This window comes from Chiloscyllium plagiosum, chromosome 31 (genome assembly GCF_004010195.1).
Source record: "Chiloscyllium plagiosum isolate BGI_BamShark_2017 chromosome 31, ASM401019v2, whole genome shotgun sequence".
Lineage (NCBI taxonomy): Eukaryota > Metazoa > Chordata > Chondrichthyes > Orectolobiformes > Hemiscylliidae > Chiloscyllium > Chiloscyllium plagiosum.
In genome coordinates this window covers 19,803,195-19,831,124 of record NC_057740.1, presented here as the reverse complement: position 1 = coordinate 19,831,124, position 27,930 = coordinate 19,803,195, and the positions used below count along the sequence as shown (strand labels likewise).

Genomic DNA, 27,930 nt, shown 5'->3' with positions numbered 1-27,930 from the left:
AACCACAATTCTGAAATAAATTCTCCAGCGGCACAGTGGCTCAATGGTTAGCACTGCTGTCTCACAGCACCAGAGACCCAGGTTTGATTCCAGCCTCAGGCAACTGTCTGTGTGGAGTTTGCACATTCTACCCATGTCTGTGTGGGTTTCCTCCCACAATCTAAAGATGTGCAGGTTAGGTGAATTGACCATACTAAGTTGCCCGATGTGTAGGTTAGGTTTATTAGTTCGGGGTAAACATAGGACAATGGGTCTGGGTGGGTTACTCTTTGGAGAGTCAGCGTGGACTTGTTGGGTTGAAGGGTCTTTTTCCACACTGTGGGAATTCTATGAAAAGCCAACACAAATTAAACAGATGTCCTTTTATCTAACAAACCATCCCATAATTTTACCAATAAATACCCTCTGGATGCATTAGTGGAAGGGTGGGCACTTAAAATTGATTAGGTATTAAGTTCAATATCAGGCCCAACCTTGATCTTAACTCCTTAGTACTCAAGGCAGATGAGTGCTGAAATTGGCTGTCCATCTGCGATATTGAAGGGTCAATTACTGATGTGAGCAATACACTGCACTTATTAAGACACTGCTGGCATGGGCATTTGGACAGGAATGGGCAGATTCTTTTTAATGGTCTGTATAAAGAAATGGCAGATAATGGGATATTTTTGTTTGGGAGGGGAGGGGTTACCTGTGTGCAGCAAGGCACACCCTCCCCTCTCCTCACAAATATGTCATATCCCCTTAACTCCAGTCAGCTCCCTGCCAGAAAACAGTCTCCAAACTCCCTCTTCCCTGTCTGTGGACTCTGGGATAACCATACTGCCCTAAAATCCTAGATCATCTCTGGGATACTCCTCCATTCCCAGCTCTGATGATGCCGGAAGCCCCTGAGGGCAGGACTACCAAATGAGAGGTGGAAATCCCACTGTCAATCAATTATCCCTCCCACAGAGTGGTATGTCTACAGGGTGTGCTTTTAAGAAGCAAATTGGATTCCAGTTGATTCTCCTACTGAGGAGAGGATTGAAAAGCACCCCCACCTTCCCCCAGATCCCACAAGCCCTTGTAAAATGCAGTGCCAACTCAACTAATCTGCCTCCTGCATTCTCTTAGAGCCTGTCTTCTTCTGCCTTTGCATGGCCTCATGGTGCATACACCACAAGCTTCAGCATGCCTGGTGGAACATTGCTGACTTTCAGTGGAAAAGTCTGCAGGAGGCCTTGCACAATGAACTCAAAGAGCAAAGAGCCATTGCCACACCCATAGGGCAGCACTTCAGCAAGTCTAGAGGAGAACAGAATACCGGACTGCACTCTCAAATATCGCAGCAGTTTTCTGCACTGGCATGATCACAAGCTGAACTTCTGAGACATTTGTCTGAATTTCTAGTACACAGCCGAGATGACTGATGTTCTTTGCTGCAATTGAAACTGAAACTTTGAACATCAGACATGAGATCATTAGGTCTGTAAATTTCTGTGGCATTGACCTCCCTGCTTCCGTGTTGGAAAGGATGAATTCTGAGCTCCGCAGAAAAACTGCACCAATAACTGCAAGCTATTTAACAGGCACTAAGCCTTTCTTTATACATGTCAATTAGCCTTTTCCTATCTCATCAATGTTCTCATCTGAATCTCTTTAGCAGAACTCTTCTCTTATCTCACCCCTGGCAAATTGGCAAATGCATGACCTTTTATTTCTCTCTTAACTGCAGATCACATGCCTGATGTGTCTATCACAGACATGTCTCCTGTCTAAGGTATGCAGAGTGCCAGTATCTGTGGGTGTACCTGCAAGTATATCGTCCAATAAGACACAGTGGCAGTATTTCATCATCAGTGTCTTCCCGACCCACTGCCTTGCTGTCAGGTTACAATTACAAACATCTAAACAGAGAGGCAGAGGAGAGGGCTGTGATGAGGGGAACAACAGAAAGAAAGAACAGCAGCTTGAAAATCAGTGGAACCTTGATGAAGCTGAAGTACAAAGAAGATTAGGTGTGACTGTGCATTATCTTTGATCATTTCAACCTCACTGCTGGCCACATCCTCAATCACAACTGCTGCAATGACAGTGAGCACCATTCCTGATGAAGAGCTTATGCCCGAAACGTTGACTCTCCTGCATGCTGCCTGACCACTGTGCTTTTCCAGCCTCCCATGTTTTAACTCTGAAGACATACACCTACACCTCCCTCCAAGTAGCTGCTGCTGCTGCCTTTAGTTGTCCACCATCTGTCCTGCATGACACAGGAAAGTGTAACTCTGAATGTGGTACTATGTGTTTGGCTAGCGTGTCATGATTGAACAGCTAGCACTGCAAGCAAGCTATGAAACTGGATGTGAAGCTTGCAGGGTGAAATGAAGCTATGAATGTTAAGTATAAGATATGGTCAATGAGGATTGCTGTTAGGTCATAAATGAACCAGTGGTGCAATTGGTAGCATTTGTCATGTGGAAATGTGTTCTCTAACATTGGCCTTCATTTGGCACTGCACCCAGGTCCTTGCAGATAAACTGCTGAGACTGACCTGGATAGTTATTTGTTCTTATTGCCTTGTCAGTGTTTGTTTGGGGGGCTGCCTATGGATGGGAACCTCTCCTCCTATCAACCCCCTAATCAAAGAGTGACATTTCCATGCCACAGAAGCATACATCCCATTCTCTGCTATGTTGTACCATTCCTACGTGCTCCCCATAACATACTAACATGTGCAAGGAATTCCAACACCTGCTCCAGCCAAATATATATATCCCCTTTACAAAATGCAAGTTGTTTTGCACTTACGGGTCCAGCCAATGCAATCTTAGAAAGGAGCAGGCAGATTTAAGTTCATATACTGCATGCTTCAGAAACAAATAGCATGAATGAATCATCCATTGTGATTCTTGCACTTAATTTCAGTCTGTATCCAATTTTCCCCAAACAATGTACAAAAAAGGATGATGAGATTCCACATTGTTGGTTCTACCCATTAGACATTAGGTTCCCAGTGTTAGGTAAGAGGCTTCATGCAGCACTATGAAATGTAGTCTATCACAATTAAGGGCTTTCCAGCCAAGCTTCTCCATGTTCCAAATAGAAAGCTGACATTCTGAAGACAATATTCAAAATTATTCAAATCAGCAACAATTTCAGCACTAATATTCTCATTGGACAAAGTGAACTTCAGTGTTTTTCTGAGCGGATTGGGAACTTTTTTCCCCACAGTACTCAACTGAGTAACTTCAGGTGATTCATCTCAGATATTCCATATTCACAAAACTCAACTCAACTCTAATACATTCTGCTTCTAACAGGGCTTCTTTATTATTCTCCTCTTCAACATCGTGTTGGTTATAAAACCTCTGTAGGAAATATGAGAACATAGCAGAATATAATTAATTGCTGTATAGAAAATAGCAAATAAATCCATTTTATGCAATAAAAAAGGGAAATAGAAAACTGTAAGCTACAGGGCAGTTAGCTTAAAAGTTGTTATAGGGAAAATATTCAACCACTATTAAAAAGGTTATAGCAGAAGACTATTTAATTGCAATGAGGAAAAGTCAACATCCTTTTATGAAAAAAAAATAGTCTTTGACCAATTTATCATTTTATGCAGACAAAAAACAATGTGGATAATGGGGAATATATCAATGTGGTGCCTGAAAGCATTTGACCAGATGCCATGCTGAAGGTCACTGAACAAAATAGGCTACTTGAGAGGGCAAACATCTGGCAGACGAGAGTACAATGTGGGGAAAATGTAAATGTGTTCATTTTAGCAAGAGGAACAAAGAAGCATACTATTTAAACGGTTACAGATTGCAGAGCTCTGAGATGCAAAAGAATTTGGCTGTCCAAATGAATTTATCTCAAAAGGTTAGCAGACAGATACAGCAAGTAATTATGAAAGTTAGCAGAATGCTATTGTTTATTGTGAAGGGAATTAAATTGAAAAGTGGCAAACTTATGAATCAGAGTCGAAAAGTGGCGCTTTTTGACTCTGATCTCCAGCATCTGCAGTCCTCACTATCTCCTAGAAGTTATGAATCAGTTATACAGGGCATTGTGAGACCAAATCTAAAGTACTATGTATAGTATTGGGTTAATAGTTTCTTACCTAAGGAGGATGTAAATGTGTTGGAAATAGTTCAGAGAATGTTTGCTGGACTAATACTTGCATTGGGCAGGTTGCCTTGTGAGGAAAGTTTGGACAAGCAAGGCTTGTGCCTGCTTTCTGCTCAAGTTTTGAACTGGAAGAGAGAACTTGATTGAAACATGTAAGATTAGTTCCGAAGAAGAGTTATATTGGACATAAGACATTCATTCAGTTTCTCTCTCTACAGATGCTGCTAGATCTGCTGGGTTTCTCCAATATTTCTGTTCTTAATGTAGTTTCTGAGGAATTATGATATGATGGATGGGAAAAGAATATTTCATTCTGTGGGGAAGCCCAATGCAAGAGTTCACCATTTAAAAAAATGGAATTGTCCATTTACTACAGAGATGAAGCTCAGAATTGTTACCCAACAGAAGGAGGCTATTTGGCTCACTGTGTTCACCATTTTTCAAATAAGAATTATGACTTAGTGCCATTCTCTTGCTTTTTCCCCACAACCCTGCACATCCTTCTCTTCATAGAATCATCAAATGCCATCTTGAATGCCTAAATGAAAACTGCCATTCCCACATTTTCAGAAAGTACATTCCTTTTCTCACACTGCATTTGCTTATTTTCCAAATTAATTTCAATCTTTGCCCTCTTGTTATCAATCCTTGTTTTTCTCTCCAACGGTTTTGAACTCTCTTCCTTAAAAGGAAGCACAGTCTTTGAATATTTGAGTCTTCGAAAAGTTATCAGGGATGGGCAGGGATAATCTGAGCCATCACAATTTTACAGAATGGTGGACTGACCTTGAGGAGACATGGCCTACTCTTTCCTGCTCCTAATTTATATAAAGATGATGCTCTATGTAACTGAGGCCTCGAGTTTACTACCCAAATCTCTGAGAGTCTGCTTTTTAAATAACTTTACAAGAGCATGATGCTTGAAGAATAAGTTTTTTATGGGTGTTACCTAACTACATAGTTTGAATCACATTAAAATCAATTACCTATTCTCACCCAACACAGACATTCCATCATGATAAAATAAAGTTCACCTCATTTTTTTAGGGTTGCTTTCCTTCCAACATGAGGGACTTGATATTTGTTATTGCCATCAGTATGGACACTAATAGCTTCTATTATTTATTAACATGTTAGTGGAAGCCATCAACAGTTTTCACATTTTCCACTTTTTTGAGAATAAGGAGTTGCTGATTTTTCAGCAAAATTCTCTTTGGCGTTTCAGCTTAGTGTTCTAACTGTAAGTGAAATAGCAAAACTTTAAGCTTTAATTCATTGGCAAAGAAATTGAAACTTTCCACCTGTGTTTTTAATGAAAACCTTGAGGCTAATAAGATTAGGATTTGAAATGAGGAGCCACAAACTTACATGTGCTGGCTTTACTTGCCATCCTCCCTTAAGCACAGGGCACTAAGATGTGCGAGATTCACTGATGAGATCACCTTTGGGTAATAAATTCCACTAACTTCCTCACAACAAATGAGCCTATAATTTGGTCATTTATCTGTCTTAAATAGTTTACTGTCTTTGAGAACCATCTAGTCTAAAGGAACAATTTGTGATTTGAGAGAGCTTAGCAAAATCACGTCTGGAGCACCTGCAATTTCCACACTTGCATGTTTTAATAATCTAGGGTGATGATTTGCCTTTTAAATAAAACACTTGCCTATCATATTAACACAAAAGCAAAACCCACTGACTACTGGAAAAGCTGAAATAAAAACAAAAACCACTGGTACTGTTTGACATGATGAGCATTTCCAGTATCGTATTGTTTTCATATCTTGCATATTGCTAGGAAGTAGATTTTAAAAGACTTTTATTATAACTAAAAATAAAATCTGGTGAGTGAAACATGTAAATAGTCATATGGGTTTCACGATAGTGAACTAAAGCTGACACATTCCTTTAAATGCACATCTGTCATTACTGTCATCACGTTGTCATTTATACTTTGTGTTGAAAATCGGAATAACTGACAGTGTTAATGTTTTTTGTTTGTATGAGGAGAATAAAGGGAGTGTCAATACTACCTTCCCACCCAAAGTAAGCTGCCTCTATGTGCTTCTTACCATTATAAATTACATTAGTATTGAACTCAGACTGAAATATTCAAAGACCATACTAGTTACAAACCCAAACCAGTAGGGAATAAAACTGTTTAGTTAGTTTGATAATTTCCAAACTTTTTAGATAGTTTGACAAATTAAATAAGACTGTTTCCATTGGCAGGGGCCTTAATACCATAGGTTGGTGATGCCCCTACCAAAGTAATTGGCAAAAAAAGGAAGATGAGAATATATTTTACATAGCAAATTTTTAAGGTCTGGAACACACTGCATAAAAGGTGCAATCTAGGGCAGAAGAGTCAATTGCACAAGAGTCAATTGATTCATTCAAGGATAAAATGACAAAGGAAATTGCCAAATCTTCCTTATGTAATGAAGTCATACAACAAAAAGGTTAGTCATGCCTGTGCACACTATTTTTGTCAGAAACATCCAATTAGTGTAGCTCCCCTATTCTTTCCCAGTCACTCTGCAAAACTGTCCCCTTCAAGTATATGTCCAATTGCTTTATGAAATTTACAATTCGACCATCTACCAATCTTTCAAGCAGTACATTCCAGCTCATTACAATTTGTTGTAAAAGAAATTCTCATCTGTCTTTTTCTTTTGCCAATTACCTTGAATTTCTATCTATTGGTTACTGATGCCATGCCAGTGGAAACAGTGTCTCCTTATTTACTGTATCAAGCTATCTACAAAGATAGGAAAGAGTAAAAATATTAAAAATAAATTTGTTAAAAGAAATCACAAACATTTTTCCAAACTATTAGCAATGAAGTGAGCTTAATTTAACATGACACAAAACTAGCTATTAATGTACTGCTGGACTAAATTAAATATACATTCAATTTGTGATCAAACTTGCAGTTCCTAAAGCCAAACAATCTTTCAATCACTTTTAGTTTTGTTCATAAGTTAATAATTTGCACATCCAAAACACTGTTCAGTTATACAAAGTTTTTAGATTAAATATTCAACAGTAATGTCACATCCTGTATCACTGAATCATTGTACTACACAACATTTATAAGTTGTCATGAGAATTTGTATGAGAATCACCACTGTATCTTGCATATGTGTCTCTATGGTGCCACCTGGTGTATTTCTTAAGTATATGAAAATGTACGACATTTTCAGCTACTCCTGATTATATACTTCAGAAAGATAAAAGCAGATGTAGGCCATTCAGCTCCTTGAGTCTGCTCTGCCATTCTAGATCATGGCTGATCATCAATCTCACAGGCATTTTTCCCATGCTATGTACATATCCTTTGATCGCACTGGTCTCTAGAAATCTATCAATCCTTTTTATGCTCATAACAATGATTGAGATTTCATAGCCCTCCAGGACAGAGAAGATTCAACATCTTCCAAGTGAACACATTTGTCTCCATCTCATCCTAAATGATTCACACTCCTTATTCCAACATTGTTGTCTGGTTTTAGGAGTCCCAGCCAGAGGAAAGATTCATTCTGCCAAGCCCTTTAAGGATTCTGCAAGTTTTAATGAGGTCATGTCTCATTGTTTTAAACTCATAGGACAGTCATGTTATTCCCAGGATTAATGTACAAAACCACTGCTGTACTCCCACTATTCCTACAGCATGAAATATTTCATTGATATTCCCTAATTTAGTGAGGCCAGTGCAATATCTCATTTAGATACTGATTATTTAAAAGTTTAACAAACGAATTGTATGCAGTTTCTGCCACGTAACTTCAGGTTCACATTTCAAAAGCTGTGAAACAGGTTTAAAACTGTGAATGAACAATGGCTAACATGCAAAATGATTACTTCATGGGAGAATTACTTACAATTTTAACTTAATATAAGATTTATCAAGATGCACAAAAAACTAACCATTTATATCCATTATCATTGGGGCAGTGAATGCCTCTGCATTTGGGGAAAATGATGTTACCTAACATTGTAAAGTGCTATGATATAATACTCTAGAATTGTTAGATTGAGGATATTTTCATTTTTTTTTCTTTTAGATTGTTTAAATAATTATACCTTGGACAACTTTCACAGGCAGATCTCAACTTTCCATTCTATCAGCAAGATTTATCATCTGCCTTTGTTTCTTTGTCTCTGGCCATGATATTGACAAAGGTAAGAGGCACCCTAAGTTCTCTGATAATATCCAGGATATCCTCAAACTGGATATTCACTGCTCGGAACACCGTGGGGATGTTAAACGCATCCCTGGCCTCATGTAAAGAGACCTATGTCATCTCAAATGTTTTTCTGGAAATTATTATTGAGGTAAAATTTGATTATGTTAGCACTCATGGCAGTGATCATTCCTTCCAATATTGTCATGGATAGATACATTTGTAACAGTGATGAAAATGTCAAACAGGTTTTTCCTTTATGTTGGCTCTCTCATAACACCATAGAGATGTACAGCCTTTGGTCCAACTCGTCCATGCCAACCAGGTATCCTAAATCTAGTCCCATTTGAAGCACTTGGCCTATAACTCTCTAAACCCCTCCTATTCATATAGCCATCCAGTAGGAATGAGCTGCCAGAGGATGTGGTGGAGGCTGGTACAATTGCAACATTTAAGAGGCATTTGGATGGGTATATGAATAGGAAGGGTTTGGAGGGAAATGGCAGGTGCTGGCAGGTGGGACTAGATTGGGTTGGGATATCTGGTCGGCATGGACGGGTTGGACCAAAGGGTCTGTTTCCATGCTGTACATCTCTATGACTCTATGACTCTAAATGTTGCAATTGTATCAGCCTCCTCCACTTTTTGCATCATTTTAGCCACTGTACTGGAGGGTAGAGAATATTGTGCAATTATTCAAGAAGGACTGCAAAGAAAAGTCTGGGAACTATAGACCAGGAAGCTTAACATCTGTGGTGGGTACATTATTTGAGAAGATTCTGAGTAAGATATACATGCATTTGGAAAGACATGGTTTGATTAGGAGTAGTCAGCATGGCTTTGTGAGTAGGAGATCATGTCTCTCAAATTTGTTAGAATTCTTCAAAGTGACCAGGAAGGTTGATGAGAGAAGGACAGTAGATGTAGTCTATATGGATTGCAGTAAAACGTTCGATAAGGTTCCACATGGTAGGAAGGTTCTGGAAGGTTAGATCACATGGAATCCAGGGCGAGCTGGCAAGTTGGATACAAAATTGGCTTGATGGTAGGAAGCAGAGGGTAATAATGGAAGGATGCTTGTTGGTTTGGAGGCCTGTGACTAGTGGTGTGCCTCAGGGGTCGGTACTTGGCCCATTGCTGTTTGTTATCTATATCAATGATTTGGATGAGGATGTACAAGGCATGATTAGTAAGTTTGATGATGACACTAAAATAGGCAGTATCGTGGAGAGTGAAGAAGGTTATCAGAAATTGCAGCAGGACCTTGATCAGCTGGGGAAATGAGCTGAGAAGTGGCAAATGGAGTTGAATATAGGTAAGTGTGAGGTCTTGCAATTTGGAGTTTCATGGTGAATGGTAGGGCCTTAAGGGGTGTAGTGGAACAGAGGGATCTTGGAGTTTATGTTCACAGTTCTCTGAAATTGGAGTCACAGGTAGACAGATCAGTGAAGAAGGCTTTCAGGGCATTGAGTATAGAAGTTGGGAAGTTATGTTGCAGTTATACAGGATGTTGGTACAGCTATGGGTTAGGGTATTGTGTTCAGTTTTGGTCACCCTGTTGGGAGCTCAGTCCACTAAATGATGTTACGAAATTGGAAAGAGTGCAGAAAAAACTTACAAAGATGTTACCTGGACTCAATGGCCTGAGTTATAGGGAGAGATTGGACAAGCTAGGACTTTTTACTTTAGAGTGTAGGAGACTGATGGGGGACCTTTATAGATCCTCTTTATAGAGGTTTATAAGATCATGAGAGGTATGGATAGGGTGAATGCAGTCAGTCTTTTTCCCAGGGTCGGGGAACTGAGTACTAGAGGGCATCAGTTTAAGGTTAGAGGGGAATGAACCACTGTTCTTTATTTAACAAAGTATTCAAAACATAGACTTTTGAGTGTTCAACTCTGGTCTTCCGTTTAGTCTTTGCCTTCTTGGGGACCTCAAATCTCATATCATGAAGGTTTTCCAAAGATGCAAGACGATGGCCGTTTGAACAGAGATCACCGAGTGAAAGTGATGTCTCCCAGAATCACTAGACATGTATGAGACAGACATTTAGTGGTATCAGAAGATGCATTAAGTGCATGTGAGCCTGCAGACATATTACTGTTTTGAATATAATCCAAAAACATCTGTGCACCAAGCACTATCAGAGTAATAATAGAATCCAAGTTATTTCTTTTGCTACAAGCTTCTGTTGTACAGCCACAGTAGAGCACACAAACAGGACTTAGGAAAGTAGTAATCGCACAACAAAAGTGAGTCAAATTTTAACATAATAACTCCGATGTGACGCCACGCCTTCAGACCAATAAACACGACTAGTAAGATTCACTCTGTCCACCCTGTCATCTAATTTTGTCATTTTGTCATCTAATATCTGTCACAGTCATACAGCACAGAAACAGACCTTTAAGTCCAACCTGTCCTTGCTGAACATAATCCCAAATTAAACTATTCCCACCTGCCTGCTCCTAGCTCATATCTCTCCAAACCTTTCCTTTTTATGTACCTGTCCACATGTTTTTTGAAGATCCCAGGAAGCTCATTTCACATGTGAACCACCCTCTGTGTAAAAGAAAATTGCCCCTCACCTCTCTCCGCACACTTTAAAAATGTGCCCTTTAGTCTTGAAATCCCCCATTCCAGTTAATAACTGATGACCAGAACTGGATACAGTATGCCAGATAAGATCTCCTGTACAACCTCAACATGATTTCCCAACTCCTGTACTGAAAGGACTGAGCAATGAAGTGAAGCATGCTAAACACCTTCTTAACCACCATATCTATATGTGATGCAAACTTCAAATAACTATGTATCTGGGCCCCTAGGTCCCTTGTTCTACAACCCTACCCAATACCCCACCATTAATAGTATAAATCCTACCCTCGTTTGTTGTACCAAAATGCAAAACCTTGCATTTATCCAGATTGAACTCCATCTGCCATTTTTCAGTCCACTGATTGATTTGATCAGGAACCCTTTGTAATCTTAGAAAACCTTCTTCACTGTCTACTATGCCACCAACTTTGGTGTCATCTGCAAAATCTATATTCTCATCCAAATCATTTATATGAATGACAACCATAGAAGGATCCAGAATCGATCCCTGTGGAATACCGCAGGTAACAGGCCTCCAGTGCAAAAAGAAACCTTCCACCATCATTCTCTGCCTCTTGCCATTAAGACAATTATATATCCAATTGGTAAGATCACCATGAATCCCATGTGACCTAACTTTACTAATTAGTCTATCATGCAGAACATTGTTGAAGGCTTTACGCAAGTCCAAGTAAACAACGTCTACTGCTCTGCCTTCATCAAGCTTCCTGATAACTTCCTCAAAAAACACAATCAAATCTGGGAAACAATTTACCTCACACAAATCCATGCTGACAATCCCTAATCAATTTTTGCCTCTCTAAATATCTATAAATTCTAACTTTTAAAATCACTCCAACAAATTATACACAACGGAAGTCAGACTCACGGGTCTATAGTTCCCTGGTTTGTCCTTGCAACCTTTCTTAAACAAAGTTACAACATCAGCCACCCTCCAATTATCAGGCATGGTGGCACAGTGGTTAGCACTGCTGCCTCACAGCGCCAGAGACCCGGGTTCAATTCCCACCTCTGGCAACTGTCTGTGTGGAGTTTGCACATTCTCCCCGTGTCTGCGTGGGTTTCCTCCCACGGTCCAAAAATGTGCAGGTTAGGTGAATTGGCCATGCTAAATTTCCCGTAGTGTTAGGTGAAGGGGTTGGCTGCTCTTCGGAGGGTCAGTGTGGACTTGACCTGGGGTCGGCACGATAGCTCAGTGGTTAGCACTGCTGCCTCACAGCAGAAGGGTCCCAGGTTCGATTCCAACCTCGGGCGACTGTCTGTGTGGAGTTTGCACATTCTCCCCCCTGTCTGTGTGGGTTTCTGCCGGGTGCTCCGGTTTCCTCCCACAATCCAAAGATGTGCAGGTCAGGTGAATTGGCCAAACTAAATTGCCCATAATATTAGGTGCATTAGTCAGAGGGAAATGGGTCTGGGTGGGTTACTCTTCGGAGGGTCGGTTTGGGCTGAAGGGCCTGTTTCCACACTGTAGGGAACCTAATCAAAACCTGTAGTTATAGATGTTGCAAATATTTCTGCAAGTGGTCTCACAATTTCCTCCCTGACTTCCCCCAGTGTTCTGGGGTACATAAGATCAGGTCCTGGAGATTTATCCACCTTTGTATTCTCTAAGACCTCCCAAACATCCTCTTCTGTAATGTGAATTGTTTTCAAAAGATCAAAATTTATTGCTCTTGCCTCCATTTCTTTCTCCACAGTGTAGATGTGTAGTATTATTTAGTATCTCTCCCAACTCCTGGAGTTCAACACAAAGATGATCTCCTTGACCTTTAAGAATCCCTACACTTTCTCTGGTTACCCTCTTACACTCAATGTATCTGTAGAATCTTTGTCTTTTGCTGTATTGCAAAGCTTCATTTTCGTGCTTTTCTATCCTCCAGCATTTGATTTATTTAAAACCTATTACATGACTAATATTTCCCAGTTCTGATGGAAGATGAAAGGCTATATTTTCCAAGGAGTGGCATGCTCTTATGAAAGGCAGGGGTTTCAATGCAATTCTGACCACAGCTGCTTCAGAAATGCAGAGCTGTATGTCTATGCTTATAGTTCTTTCATATCGCAGAAATTTTGGAGGAAGGATGTTTCCCATTCACAGCAGTTAGCTGCTGTAATCTGGCATTTAAAGTCACTTTGATAGCTATCAAACTATAAGCACATAATGTAAATGCAATTTTAAGGGAGAGGTATGTCCTGGTAATTAGGCTACCAGTTTGGTAAGAGCATGGTGCCAAGGGATAGGATGCCAGTTGAGTAGAGGTAGGGAGCAAAAACCCCCACATTTGCTGCAATAACTCAGTGGGTTTGGCAGCATATGTGGAGAGAAAGCAGAGTTAACATTTTGGGTCAGTGATCCTTCATCAAAATTTTTTTTTTCTGTTTTTGTTTCCAATTTCCAGCGTCTGCAGTTCTTTTGATTTTTTTGAGTACATAGGGATTCTGGGTAATCCAAGATGGAGGACAGAAAAAAATTGTGGCTGTAAGAGCTGTTCCTTTTTGAGGTATTTTAGGTACTGGAGGTAATTTCCTTAAATTCCAGGAGGAACAACTAACATTTTATATGCTGTTGCATTGTTTTGGTACTTTGGAGAAAAAAAGTCGAAACAATGGCACTTTTAAAAGGGAGAAGGACAAACAATAGACATGGTCGGTGAGGGAGAGAGAGAAAGAAAACTGACATAGCCATGAATCTGCACAGTTACTGCCTTTGCTGTTTAAGTGGTGGAGACTGGTACAATTGCAACATTTAAAAGGCATCTTGATGGGTATACAAATAGGAAGGGTTTAGAGGGATAGGGGCCAAGTGCTAGCAAATGGGACGAGATTAGGTTAGGATAGCTGGTCGGTATGGATGAGTTGGACTATAGGATCTGTTTCTGTGCTGTACCTCTCTATGACTCTATATAGGGTGCCAGCTGGGGAGGGTGCCACCTGGGAAGAGGGTATAAGGGTGAAGGAGGGAGGAGTGTCAGCGATGTGATGCAGTGTTTAGGAATAGTTTGGGGTGAGTGAAGAAATCAGGTCCAGTGAAAGGAGGGTCAGGAAGGGTGGGTATCAGATTCTGGACGATTGGATCTGATAGTAAGGGAAGGGAGAAGTTGAGCAGCTATTGGGGAGGGAGGATTGTATCCAGTGAATATGAAGGAAGATCGGGTACAGAGCAAAGAGGGAACGTGATCATCATTGAGAAGGGGGATTAAGTGCGGAGTTGGTGGAAGGAATGGTTGGTTTGGCTGTAGGAGAAGTAAGTTTCTGATTGGTTCAGGGTATAGAGAGGAAGGGGTCTGGTGGAGGTGTAGTTGGCAGTGTGTCAGATAAAGTTAAAATCACACAACACCAGGTTATAGTCCAACAGGTTTAATTGGAAGCACTAGCTTTTGGAGCACTGCTCCTTCATCAGGTAGTTGTGGAGTATAAGATTGTAAGACACAGAATTTATAGTAAAAGTTTACAGCGTGATGCAACTGGAATTATACGTTGAAAAAGACTTGGATTGTTTGTTTAAGTCTCTCATCTTTTAGAATGAACATGTTGGTTTCAGTTCTTTCATATGCATATTGCAGAACTTTTTTAAAAGATACATTCTCAAGTAAACGTTAACAACTGGTGTCATGTCGGCCCAGATAATGCATTGAAGGTGTGAGCTGCCCTGTGTGAGACTGTCTGTGACACAATGGTCAGATTGATTCCAATCCAAAAAAATGCATTTACAGAATCTTACATGGATGCACGCAGTTTTTGAGCACAATAAAATGTATTTCTGCATGTACAAATTCACCCCACAAATGTGTGTGTGTATGGTGGGGTTGGGGGGGGTTTATGAGTGTCTGTGAGAGAGTGTGTGTATGTGTGTTGAGTGTAAAGGGGTATATGTCTGTGCGAAGGTGCATATGTGAGTGTGGGAATGTATGTGTGAGCGTATGAGAGAGGGTCTGCATGAGTGTATGGGTCTGTAGGTGTGTGTGTGTGTGTGAGAGAGAGAGAGAATGTGTAGGAGTATGTGTGTAGGAGTGCCTGTGTATGTGTGTCTGTATCTGTGTGTGTGTATATAGTGCAGTGGGGTCACCTGTAGTATGACATGAACCCAAGGTCTCAGTTGAGGCCATCCCCATGGGTATCGAACTTGGCTATCAGCCTCCGCTTGGCCACATTTCGTTGTCACCAGTCCCAAAGTCCGCTTTGGAGGACGGTGATCCGAAGGTCCAAGATCGAATGTCCCGGACCGCTGAAGTGTTCTCCGACTGGGAGAGAACACTCCTGTCTGTCGATTGTTGTGCGGTGTCCATTCATCCGTATCCGTAGCCGTAGCCTCCGCTCGGTATCATGAGGAGAAAGTGAGGTCTGCAGATGCTGGAGATCAGAGCTGAAAATGTGTTGCTGGAGAAGCGCAGCAGGTCAGGCAGCATCCAGGGAACAGGAGAATCGACGTTTCGGGCATAAGCCCTTCTTCATTCCTCAAGAAGGGCTTATGCCCGAAACGTCGATTCTCCTGTTCCCTGGATGCTGCCTGACCTGCTGCGCTTCTCCAGCAACACATTTTCAGCTCCTCTCGGTATCACCAATGTACCATGCCTCAGGGCATCCTTGCCTGCAGTGTTTGAGATAGACAATGTTGGCTGAGTCACATGAGTACCTGCGCCGTATGTGGTGTCCCCATGCATAATGGTGGTATCTGTGTCGACACTCTGACACATCTTGCAGCGTTTACCGTGACAAGGTTGTATGGTGTTGTCAGGAAAGCCAGGCACTTTGCTACAAGCGATGATTTGTTTGAGGTTTGGTGGTTGTTTAAAGGTGATAAGTGGAGTTATGGGGAAGGTCTTGGCAAGGTGCACATCCTCATTGATAATGTGTTGCAGGCTGTGAAGAACATGGCATAGTTTTTCGGCTCCTGGGAAGTACTGGACAACGAAGGGTACCCTGACGGTTGCAGCTCATGTCTGTCTCCTGAGGAGGTCATTATGGTTTCTCGCTATGGCACGTTGAAACTGGTGGTCGATGAGTTGAGCATTGTACTCTGTTCTTATGATGGCATCCTTGAATACAACCAATTGTCCGTCAAGTTCCTCCTCATGCCTCCTGTGTATGTGGAGGGCTTGTCCATAGGGGATGGCTGTTTTAATATGTTTCGGGTGGAAGCTGGAGAGGTCTAGCATTGAGAGGTCATCCGTGGGTTTGCCGTAGAGTGAGGTGCTGAGGTGCCCAGTGTGAGGTAGTTGAACAAGTTACTCAGGAGTTTAAGGCTGAGACAATGAGAAAGTTACGAACCGATGAAATTCTCTGTTTTGAGAGCAAGACTTAGAATGTTTTCAAGGTGTTGGGCAAACTTCTTGGTGCTAAAGGGATCAAAGGATTTGAGGAGAAAGCAGGAAAAGGGCACTGAGTTGGATGATCGTATTGAATGGCCGAGCTGGCTTGAAGAGCCGGATGGCTTACTCCTGCTGACTTTTTTTAAGCAACTATTTGCTAAATTTCACTGAAACTTTTCTGATTCTCCCACACCTTTCCAGGCATGAGGAACTTGACCAGTGGAGTCTTGAACTTCCCAGACAATTCCTCTGGAGTTGGAGATGGTGGCCCCAATGCTCAACACTCAGTTGCGCTGGAATAAGGACCATCAGGCCATTGGAAAATCCAGGCTGATCTCTTCTCTCTCTCCACAGATCCTGCCAGACCCGGTGAGTACTCCCAACTGGTTATAAAACATAGAGTATTACAGCGCAGAACAGGTCCTTCAGCCCTCGATGTTGCACGGACTGTGGAACCAATTTGAAGCCCATCTATCCTACACTATTCCATTTTCATCCATACATCTATCCAATGACCATCGAAGTGCCTTTTAAAGTTGTCTATTACTGTTGCAGGCAGTGCAATACACGTCCCTACTACTCTCTGAGTAAAGAAACTACCTCTGACATCTGTCCTACATCTATCACCCCTCAATTTAAAGCTATGTCCCCTTGTGCGAACCATTGCCATCGAGGAAAAAGGCTCTCAATGTCCAACCTATCTAACCCTCTGATTACCTTATACGTGTCAATTAAGTCACCTGTCAAACTTCTTCTCCTCACTGAAAACAACCTCATGTCCCTCAGCCTTTCCTCGTAAGACCTTCCCTCCATACTAGACTTCATCCTATCTCTTCTAAACCCTTTCCAAAGCTTTCACATCTTTCCTATAATGCGGTGACCAGAACTGTATGCAATACTCCAAATGTGGCCACATCAGAGTTTTGTACAACTGCAGCAAGACCTCATGGTTCCGAAGCTCAATCCCATTACCAATAAAAGCTAACTACCTTATGCCTTCTTAACAACCCTATCAACCTGGGTGGCAACTTTCAAGGATCTATAAACCTGGACACTGAGATCTCTCTGCTTATCTACACGACCAAGAATCTTACCATTAACTCTACATTCCTGTTACTCCTTCCCAATGAATCACCTCACATTTTCTGTATTAAGCTCCATTTGACATCTCTCAGGGAACGAACAAGACTCACGATTGGTGTATTGCCTCCCAGGTGCTAGAGTCCGTGATATCCGTGATGTCTCAGATCAAATCTTTAGTGTTCTGAAGGGAGAGGGTGACCAGCCCCAAGTCGTGGTCCAGGTAGGTACCAACAACATAGGTAGAAAGAGGTATAGAGTGGATTTCAGGGAGCTAGGGTGGAAGCTGAGAGCTAAAACAAACAGAGTTGTTGTCTCTGGTTTGTTACCCATGCCACGTGATAGTGAGGCAAGGAATAAGGAGAGACATCAACTGAACACATGGCTGCAGGGATGGTGCAGGACGGAGGGTTTCAGGTACTTGAATAATTGGGGCACATTCTGGGGAAGATGGGACCTCTACAAACAGGACAGCCTTTCACTGAACCAGAGGGGTACTAATACCCTGCGTGGGAAATTTGCTGGTGCTATTCGTTGGGTTTAAAGTAGCTCAGCAGGGAGATGGGAATCTGAGGTGTAGTTCCAGTGCACAGGAGGATGACAGTAGGGAGGGTATGGACAGGATTTCATGGTCGCAGGAAGGAGCTGGCAGACAGCAAGCTGTTTTGAAGTGTGTCTACTTGAACACCAGATGGTTGCGAAATGATGTAGGTGAGCTTGCAGCATGGATAGGTACCTGGGATTTCTATGTTGTGGCCATTTCGGAGACATGGATAGAGCAGGGTCAGGGATGGATGTTGCAGGTTCCAGGGTTTAGATCTTTCATTAAGAACAGGCAAGGCAGTAAAAGAGAGGGAGGTGTGGCCTTGTTAGTCAAGGATACTATAACGGTGGCTGAAAGAACTTCTGATGAGGACTCTACTGAGGTAGTATGGACTGAGGTTAGAAACAGGATAGGAGATAGTCAACATGGTTCCGTGAAGGGCAGGTCATGTCTCACAAACCTCACTGAGTTTTTTGAGAAAGTGACCAAGCATGTGGATGAGGGTAGAGCAGTTGACGTGGTGTGCATGGACTTCAGTAAAGCCTTTGATAAGGTTCCACATGGTAGACTGTTGGAGAAAATGCAGAGGCACTGGATTAAGGGTCATTCAGCAGTTTTGACTGGAACTGGCTTTCTATAAGAAGGCAGTGAGTGATGGTTGATGGAAAATATTCAGCCTGGAGTCCGGTTACCAGTGGTGTGCCACAAGGATCTGTTTTGTGACCACTGCTGTTTGTCATTTTTATAGATGACTTGGGATGCAGGCATAGGTGGATGGGTTAGTAAGTTTGAAAATGCCACTAAAGTTGGTGGAGTAGTGCACAGTGTGGAAGAATGTTGCAGGTTTCAGGGGGACTTGGATAAACTGCAGAATTGGGCTGAGAGGTGGCAAATGGAGTTCCATTCAGCTAAATGTGAGGTGATGCACTTTGGGAAGAATAACAGGATGGCAGAGTACTGGGTCAATGGAAAAATTCTTGGTAGTGTGGGTGTGCAGAGGGATCTTGGAGTCCATGTACACAAATCCCTGCAAGTTGCCACCCAGGTTGATAGTGCTGTTAAGAAGGCATACGGCGTGTTAGGTTTTATTGGTAGAGGGATTGAGTTCCAGAGCCGTGATGTCATGCTGCAACTATACAAAACCCACTAGTGCAGCTGCACTTGGAATATTGTGTACAGTTCTGGTCGCCCCATTACAGGGAGGATGTGGAAGCATTGGAAAAGGTGCAGAGGAGATTTACCAGGATGTTGCCTGGTCTGGAGGGAAGGTCTTATGAGGAAAGGCTGAGAGACTTGGGTCTGTTCTCATTAGGCTGTCCTCCAGCATCCGCAGACCTCACTTTCTCCTCTGTTCTCATTGCAAAGAAGAAGGCTAAGAGCGCATTTAATGGAGACATTCAAGATAATCAGAACGTTAGGTAGGGTAGACAGTGAAAGTCTTTTTCCTAGGATGATGGTGTCAGCGTGTACGAGGGGGCATAACTACAAATTGAGGGATGATAGATTTAAGACAGATGTTCGAGGCAGGTAGTTTACTCAGAGATTAGTCAGGGCCTGGAATGCCCTGCCTGCCAATGTAATTAACTCAGCTACACTATGGAGGTTTAAACAATCCTTGGATAAGCACATGGATGATGATGGGATAGTGTTGAGGGATGAGCTTAGATTAGTTCACAGGTTGGCGCAACATCGAGGGCCGAAGGGCCTGTTCTGCGCTGTATTGTTCCGTGTTCCCGCAATTCTCCAGAAGTCTTCAGCTTTCTGAAGGGAAGGGGCAGTTCAGTTCTAATTGTGCTTGTATTCCATCAGTGTCGTTTTGAATTTGGGCATCGTGCTGGTTTTACATATATGTATTTTATCACTAGAATGGGCAAAAAAAAAATTAAAATTAACGACCAACAAAATATTCACCGACCCACGTCACAATCGGACCGATTCTTGACTTTGTGATGTACCTCTTTCTGATAATGAAAAGATTTAACTCCTGCATTCTTTCTCCGCTGCACGGAAGGAAATGTCCAAAGGTCATTGGAAGTGTAAAGTGTCGAAGTCTCTATCGTTGGCGATGGGGCAGGAGCGGCACACACACTCTGAGATGAAAGCGGAGACCAGAGTCAATCCGAATTGCTGCACCCGGAGGACGGGAGCACTGGTCATTGACATGGGATCGGGCGTTTGTAAAGTGGGCTACGCCGGGCAACCGAGACCCGACTCGGTTCTCGGATCAATAGTGGGCTACCCGAGAGGGAGGAGTAAGCGGAACAGCATCACTGTGGGCAGAACGGTCTCGACCGAGCCTGACCTCAAACTGATCCGGCCAACTCGGCAAGGAGTCATCGTGGACTGGACCGCGGCGGAAGATCTCCTCCGCCACGTGTTCTATGAGGATCTGAAGGTGTCTCCGGAGGAACACGCCATCCTGATCTCAGACCCTCCCCTCAGCCCCACCACCAACAGGGAGAAGATCGCCGAGCTGTTGTTCGAGCGCTTCAATGTCCCCGCCATGCACGTCTCTTACCAGTCGGTGCTGGCCGTCTATTCTTACGGTAAAACCAGCGGGCTGGTGGTCGACTCTGGGGACGGCGTGACCCACTCTGTCCCCGTCCATGAGGGCTACAACATGCCCGATGCCATCAGTCGAATCGACCTGGGGGGGCACGACCTCACCACTTACCTGATCAAGCTGCTGAGTGAGGCTGGCAACGCGTTTCATGAGAAAGGCAGGTACATTGTCGAAGACATCAAGCAGAAATGCTGCTATGTGGCTGTGGATTATAGAAATGAGGGAACCCACCTTGTGGACTATGAGCTCCCTGATGGTCATCTCATTACTATTGGCAAGGAACGATGTAAGTGTCCAGAAGCTCTCTTCAAGCCATCGGTCATGGGGTCAAACCAAGAAGGTATCCACATCATGACCAGCAATAGTTTGAAACGGATCGAGCCCCAGATTAGAAATGTAATGTACGATAATGTTCTGCTGAGTGGAGGCACCACATTATTCGATGGATTTAATGTACGTTTCTGCAAAGAGATTTTTCCTCTGGCCCCCCATGATATTAAACCCAAAATCCACGCTGTCCCAGAGAGGAAGTATGCTGTCTGGATTGGTGGCTCTATACTGGCCTCATTACACTCCTTCCAGTCTTTATGGATTCGCCAAAAGGATTATGAAGAAGATGGCCCGTTAATAGTGCACCGGAGATGCTACTGAGAGCCATGTACCTGCTTTGACCTATTATCGTTTCAAAAGTATTCAAGTTTGTCATTTTTGTGTTAGGATTATTTTTTAAAAAAGATAGTATATCAGCTTTCTTCTTAATTTTAGCCATCAAATATTCAGAACTAGTCATATCACTAGTCAAATATATTTCTTCATATATTCAAGTGAGCTTCCATATTACTGTATTATTTAAAAATACTTTGTTAGAAATTATATTTAAGGAATTAAATCATCAAAGAAATGCACACAAAAGTGCCTATAGCTTGCTTATTTTCTTGCTGAATGTAAGACTTTCCAAGGTTTGAGAAGCCTGATCTGACACTCAGAATAAGTGCTCAAATGAGGTTTGAAAGCCTAGCTGTCAAATAAAATTTAGCATTACATTTCAACTCAAGCAAAAGTGACCTCCTGCAGTGTATTCAAAGTGTTCATTGATTCAAGCAGTGCTCTACGTTTAATGTGGAAGTTGAGGTCTTGTTATGTACATGGGACTCTGATTGCCATTTCAGATACCACCTGATTTAAATAGTTCCATTGCTAATGAGAGAACAGTGGTGCTGTAAGGGTAAATCTGGACATATTTCGGATGATTTCAGTGGCGCAAGAGTGGACTTCCAGGAAACACAAAAAAAAATCAAACTATCATGTATGCTGGAGGTCTGAAATATAACCAGAAAGTGCTTCAGATATTCAGGTCTGGCAACATCTGTGCAGTGAGAAACAACCAAGTTAACATTTCAAGTCTGGTATGATACTTCTTTGGAAATGAAAATATTGCCCTGTGGTTACAATCCACACTTCACTGCTCAGAGCTTTACTGGCAGCAGCTCCTGGTGACCTCTAATTTTTAATCTGAGAAGCTGCAACAGTTTGTTCAATGCTGTACAATTCCTGTGATACATTATATGTGCCAGACTTGAAAAATCATGGCCACTTTGTTACCCAAATGGCCAATCAAATTCAGTACATAGTCAGTCGGCTCTGCAAAAGCCTTAGTTGGGTTGGTTAACTTAGTTGGTTGAAATTCAGGACCATGTCAACAGTGTGGGTTTCATTCCCATTCTGGTGAAGGTAGATGTGAAGACTGCCTCCTTGCCATGCCTCTGAGAAGATAATGGAATACCACCACTGGCAAAAAGGTGACAAGAAATCAGCTCAGGATGAAGTATCAGCAGGCAATGGGCCAAAAACCTGTCCTCAGGCAGAACACATAAACCATACTTTAAATTGTACACTGTTCACTGTATCAAGTAAGTTATTATCTTCGAGGAGAAAGTGAGGTCTGCAGATGCTGGAGATCAAAGTTGAAACTTTATTGCTGGAACAGCGCAGCAGGTCAGGCAGCATCCAGGGAACAGGAGATTCGACGTTTCGGGCACAGGCCCTTCTTCACAGGCCCTGAAGAAGGGCCTGTGCCCGAAATGTCGAATCTCCTGTTCCCTGGATGCTGCCTGACCTGCTGCGCTGTTCCAGCAATAAAGTTTCAACAAGTAAGTTATTATGCAAATTAGGTGAAATACCATGCTGAAATTGCAGCAACAAATGCATTTATCTAACAGCACAAAAGTGATATAACATTCTAAAATGCTTTATGGAGACATTATCAAACAACATCTGACTTACAACATACAGAGGAACCTAATAAGACAGGTGACCAAAAGCTAGATCAAAGATTTTAAGGAGTTTCTTAAAGAAGGGAGAAGAAGCAATGAGGAGGTTTAGGGAGGGAATTCCAAAGCTTAGTTTCTAGACAGTCAAAGTCATAGTTGCTAATGCTGTAATTAAGCAACAGGCCAGAATTGGAACAATGCAGATGCGGCAAATGTTTAATGAGCTGAAAATATTTCACAGAACATGGAAACCTGGGGATATAGAAGGCATTAAGCACAAAAATAAGAATTGAAAATTAGAATCATTGTTGAACTAGGAATCAATGTACATCAGCAAGCATTAAGTTGACTGATGGATGGGACACTGTGTAAGTTAGGACAAAGGCACTTGTTTATTGAATGTGGAATATATGACACCAGTTAGGAGATTTGTGGGATGACCAAGTTTAGAGATAACAGTGTTCGGACAGCAGATGGACCAATGCAAAGGTGGAGAAGATTGACATTAAGGAGCGGAAATAGTATTTGAAATGGAAAGGATGTGAAGTTGGAAACGAATCAGTTCCCTCATATTAATTTGGAACATATTTCTACATGTCTAATACTAGATGTCTTCATTATGAAAAATCTAATGCAATAGAGGTGTCAATAAAGATGCTGGATAGACAGCTGTGTGTTGTCATAATGCACGTGGAATCTTATTTTTTTGGAGTGATATTCTCGAGGGGCAACTTGTAAATGAGAAAAGGCAAATCATTGTGTAAATTCCAGAAGTAAATATGGGGAAGTTACTGGATTCTGTCAACAGATACAGATTGACTTCATTGTGTAAAACGGTATGGCTTGATCAAAGAGAATCCACATAAAATCAAGTCACTATAGTTCTATCAGACCATAGACCTGCCCTCTTGTTAAAGAGAGCTGATGGGTGAAAGTTTAATGGGATAGCCTCAGGAAAGGAGATGGGCTGAGAAGGAGAGTCTTTCATGGTAACCTTAACCAATACAAGAATTGAACCAACACTGTTAGCATCACAAATCAGCTATCCAGCTAACTGACCCCCTGCAACTGTCTCTGATTAATTAAGATTTTTCATGGCAGTCACTAGCATAATGGATTATAAAGTATGCTTGGATGCCTGCATATCTTGAGTAATTAAATATGATTTTGCATATTCGCAAAAATGAAACAATAAGGAATCGGACGTAACCTTGTGACACAGATTGGTAACTGGTTGGGAATTGGGAATCAGAAGATAAGTTTAGAGGAAACAGTTTCTGATTTGCCTTATTCTAATACTCATTGCTGGATTTTCAAATCCTTATCCTGTGTCAGCATTAGCAATTTCTACATCCAAAGGGGAGACCATTTAAGTTGTCAATTAGCAGCATGAGGAGGAACATGGAGGTAAGGCATAGTTAAACAAAGGCCATTTGAAACAGTGAATGGCAGTCATGATGGAGCAGCAGGGTCCTCAAAGGTTACTGTCAGTTTGGGCATAGGTCCTCAAATAGTACCAAGTTCTCATTGCATTCTTGAGCTGTTAATTGAGATGGTGCCAGCCCATTAAAGATATCTCATTTCTATTGCTGTCGGTAAATAGTAACAAGCTATCTTTAATTATTCTAGTTACTAAGAAATCTCACAGACAATTAAGTACTGAAACAATGATTTAAACTTTGTTGCATGTAACAACCAAAATAAGACCTCTCAAGTAAGCTAGTTAAGCAACACAAATCAACTTGGCTATTACCTGATTAATGGTGGAATTTAACTACGATTCTAACCAACAGTGTCTGTCTCAGATGTCCAGGGTTTGATCCTTGTGCAGTGTTGTTCTTCGAAGTTCTGCTAATGAAGGGTTTTGGAGTTGTTTTCTTATACAAATTTTCAGTTTTCAGGTCTATAGTGTGACAATATTAAAGATTTTAGATTCTTTCATCCAAAATATTGATTATTCCTTTGGAATCCCCGAGTCTGCTGTTGCTTCCTTATCAGAAGTAACTCCTGTATTCCTTGTTACATTTGGTGTTCACTGTTTGAAGACAAACTTTCTTGCAGTTAACTCCTTAAATTCTTCTGCAAGGCAATCAGTTGTCCTTGTGGCATAGAGCAGTCATTCATCAAGCAGATGTCAAAATGTTTTGTTTATGTAGCCTCAACTACTTCTTCCTCTGACATGGCTAATTGTTTTCAATTGCTTTATAAGTTTGTCCCTGTCCTTTAATAGTTTATTCCAGACAGAGTTATTGTTTCTTCTTTCAATCAATGAACAATTATTAAAGTTCTGAAGTTTATGATATCACACTATCCTCTAGCAGAAGAAATGTATCCACAGGAACAAAGAGGCTGAGTTGGCAACGGATGTCAGCAGCCAGAGAAGGACACAGGTCTGGTACAGAAAGAGATTCAACAATCTGACACATCAGGAATGGTCTGTAATAGGTCTCTAAGCCTGCGCAAATGGATGTACATATGACCTAAGCAGACTGATTTCCCACTGTTCTCTTAAACTTTGTCAGATTATGTGACATCTCTGAGACAACAGCAACCTTTTCATTGGAGGTGAAATTGAGAAGGCAACATCACTGAGGGGAACAACCTGTGTTTTGATGTCATTTCTGGAAGAGGTGAGGGAGCATGGCTTATTTGTATATTTATTCTCATCCTGTTTGAGAAAAGAACATTTAAGGAAATGTCTTAAATGGCTGGCAGTGTGTTGAACCTCTACAGCCTGACCCTGATGGAGGTTGTGGTGTACAGGGTCATTTGATAGGTTTATCTTCATGTGCGCTATAATCATCTGTGATATTGGTTGTACCAAGATATCTACGCCATGGCCCAAGTTGTCATCATTGCCTCCTTGTGTGATGGAAGCAGTTTTGATAGGGGAGCAGAGTGTCCCAGCCATGAATTATCCGGCTCCCTCCGCAAGGACACGTGCTTCATAGATTGCCTGATCCCATTATTCCTCTGCACTTACAGCTGCATGACTCAGTTCACCTTTGGCCTGAATCAAGACTAGGATGGGCCACTGGTGTGAAGCCAGTTTTGAATTTAACAAATTGTCCACATTCCCATACAGGCACCGTAATGTACATGTATTTAGATTATGATTGAACTCTAAGATTGTTATGGCAGTCTAAAAGTAACATTAAAATTAAGTTCACCAGTACAATAAAATGAGTACTTATTTTGTAAAGTAAATTATGAAATATTTTGCCAAAAGTTAAAAATCACAGAGGGGTGAAGGGGGGAGGGTGTTGGCATTGCACTGGGTCATGCAGAGTGGTGAAGTGCGAGATTGTGGTGTGCAGAGTTATTTGATAGGTTTACCTTCATGTGCCAAAGGTTAAAAATCACAGAGCAACTTTGTGGTTAAAATAGCAGTCCTCTCTCATGTCTTCAGCATTTTGTATGTGAAAAAAGAATCGATTTTATAAATATTTTCGAGGTATTAGATGCATGTTAGAAACAGTAGATTTTAATCAGATTAAGGCGGCGTTTTATTTTAGCCAAAAGTAACTCATTTTCTGATATAAAGATTAAAGACAGCAAAATGTTGCCAGAATGGCCTGAGGCTGTAAATTGCATCTCAGCACCGTCATAATTGATGAAATAAATTGCGACTGTGATGTCCGGCCTTATAAGGGTGGATTTAACAAATGTCACACCTAGACACCTAGTGCTTTAATCAAAGTGATATCCCTGGCTATCAAATACAGCACGGCCTGCCTGGTTGTCCTTTGAAGACTCCGAAAATGTTACAGAAAATACAACGGCCGCCGTCTCGCACAGTGGACAAGGCGAAAATCTCAAGACCGCCTTCGTTATCCGGAACAATTAAGGATGTCAAACCGAAAGATAAGCCAGAAACTGTGAACCAGCCCCGGATCTCAGTGATAAGGACGGGAGCACTGGTGGTGGACATTGGCTCGGGCAGTTGTAAAGTGGGCTACGCCGGCGACCCAATGCCACAGTCACTGGTTGGGTCCGTGGTGGGCTACCCGAGAGGGAGGAGTAAGCGGAACAGCATCACTGTGGGCAGAACGGTCTCGACCGAGCCTGACCTCAAACTGATCCGGCCAACTCGGCAAGGAGTCATCGTGGACTGGACCGCGGCGGAAGATCTCCTCCGCCACGTGTTCTATGAGGATCTGAAGGTGTCTCCGGAGGAACACGCCATCCTGATCTCAGACCCTCCCCTCAGCCCCACCACCAACAGGGAGAAGATCGCCGAGCTGTTGTTCGAGCGCTTCAATGTCCCCGCCATGCACGTCTCTTACCAGTCGGTGCTGGCCGTCTATTCTTACGGTAAAACCAGCGGGCTGGTGGTCGACTCTGGGGACGGCGTGACCCACTCTGTCCCCGTCCATGAGGGCTACAACATGCCCGATGCCATCAGTCGAATCGACCTGGGGGGGCACGACCTCACCACTTACCTGATCAAGCTGCTGAGTGAGGCTGGCAACGCGTTTCATGAGAAAGGCAGGTACATTGTCGAAGACATCAAGCAGAAATGCTGCTATGTGGCTTTGGATCAGGACAAACAGACCAACCTGTCTGAACAAGAGTACCTTGTGGACTATGAGCTCCCTGATGGTCATGTCATTACCATTGGCAAGGAGAGAATGAAATGTCCAGAAGCTCTCTTCAAGCCATCGGTCATGGGGTCAAACCAAGAAGGTATCCACGTGATGACCATCAATAGTTTGAAGAAAACTCAACCCCAGGTTCAGCAAATCATGTATGACAACGTCCTGCTGTGCGGAGGCTCGACCATGTTCGAGGGCTTTTATTCGCGGTTTTGTCGAGAGATATTTGCAATGGTTTCCAAAGACACCAAGACCAATGTGCACGCTGTCCCAGAGAGGAGATACGGCGTCTGGATCGGCGGCTCCATCTTGGCCTCTCTCCACGCCTTCCAGTCCTTGTGGCTTCGCCAAGAAGATTATAAAGAACGAGGCCCATTCATTGTGCATCGTCGCTGCTACTGAGATTGGTTCGCTGGCGTGCACTGAGAATTGAGAGAGGGATGGTTGATTCATTCATGAAAAAATGCGAAACTGCATAGATAGAAATTGTCAGTAAAGGCAATAAATAGTTTTACAACGGTTATCCGTAGTGTGTTTGTTTATTTTGCCATTATGCCGATCTGCATAATTCTTTAGAAGCCAACTAACAAGATACTCTGGTCTTTTAAGGTCTGTATTCAAATACACCAAAGCCAAAAAGCAAATA

At 42.2% G+C, this 27,930-nt stretch overlaps 2 protein-coding genes across 3 annotated transcripts in view; both read left to right on the top strand.

Annotated features, from left to right (window-relative positions):
- LOC122565299 (actin-like) overlaps window positions 1–21,178 on the top strand; it is a 48,428-nt gene extending 27,250 nt beyond the window's left edge. For both annotated transcript variants that reach the window (XM_043721109.1, XM_043721110.1), the window contains 3 exons: window positions 8,184–8,301; window positions 16,434–16,601; window positions 19,868–21,178. In XM_043721109.1, the coding sequence (XP_043577044.1) occupies window positions 16,494–16,601; window positions 19,868–21,070 (1,311 nt within the window). In that variant the 5' untranslated portion in view covers window positions 8,184–8,301; window positions 16,434–16,493 and the 3' untranslated portion in view covers window positions 21,071–21,178. The remainder of the gene's footprint in view (window positions 1–8,183; window positions 8,302–16,433; window positions 16,602–19,867) is intronic.
- A 5,272-nt stretch (window positions 21,179–26,450) lies between these two features.
- On the top strand, window positions 26,451–27,686 carry LOC122565557 (actin-like). Its single transcript, XM_043721609.1, has one exon. It carries the CDS (start codon window positions 26,451–26,453, stop codon window positions 27,684–27,686), a length of 1,236 nt encoding a protein of 411 aa, XP_043577544.1.
- The last annotated feature ends 244 nt before the right edge of the window (window positions 27,687–27,930 follow it).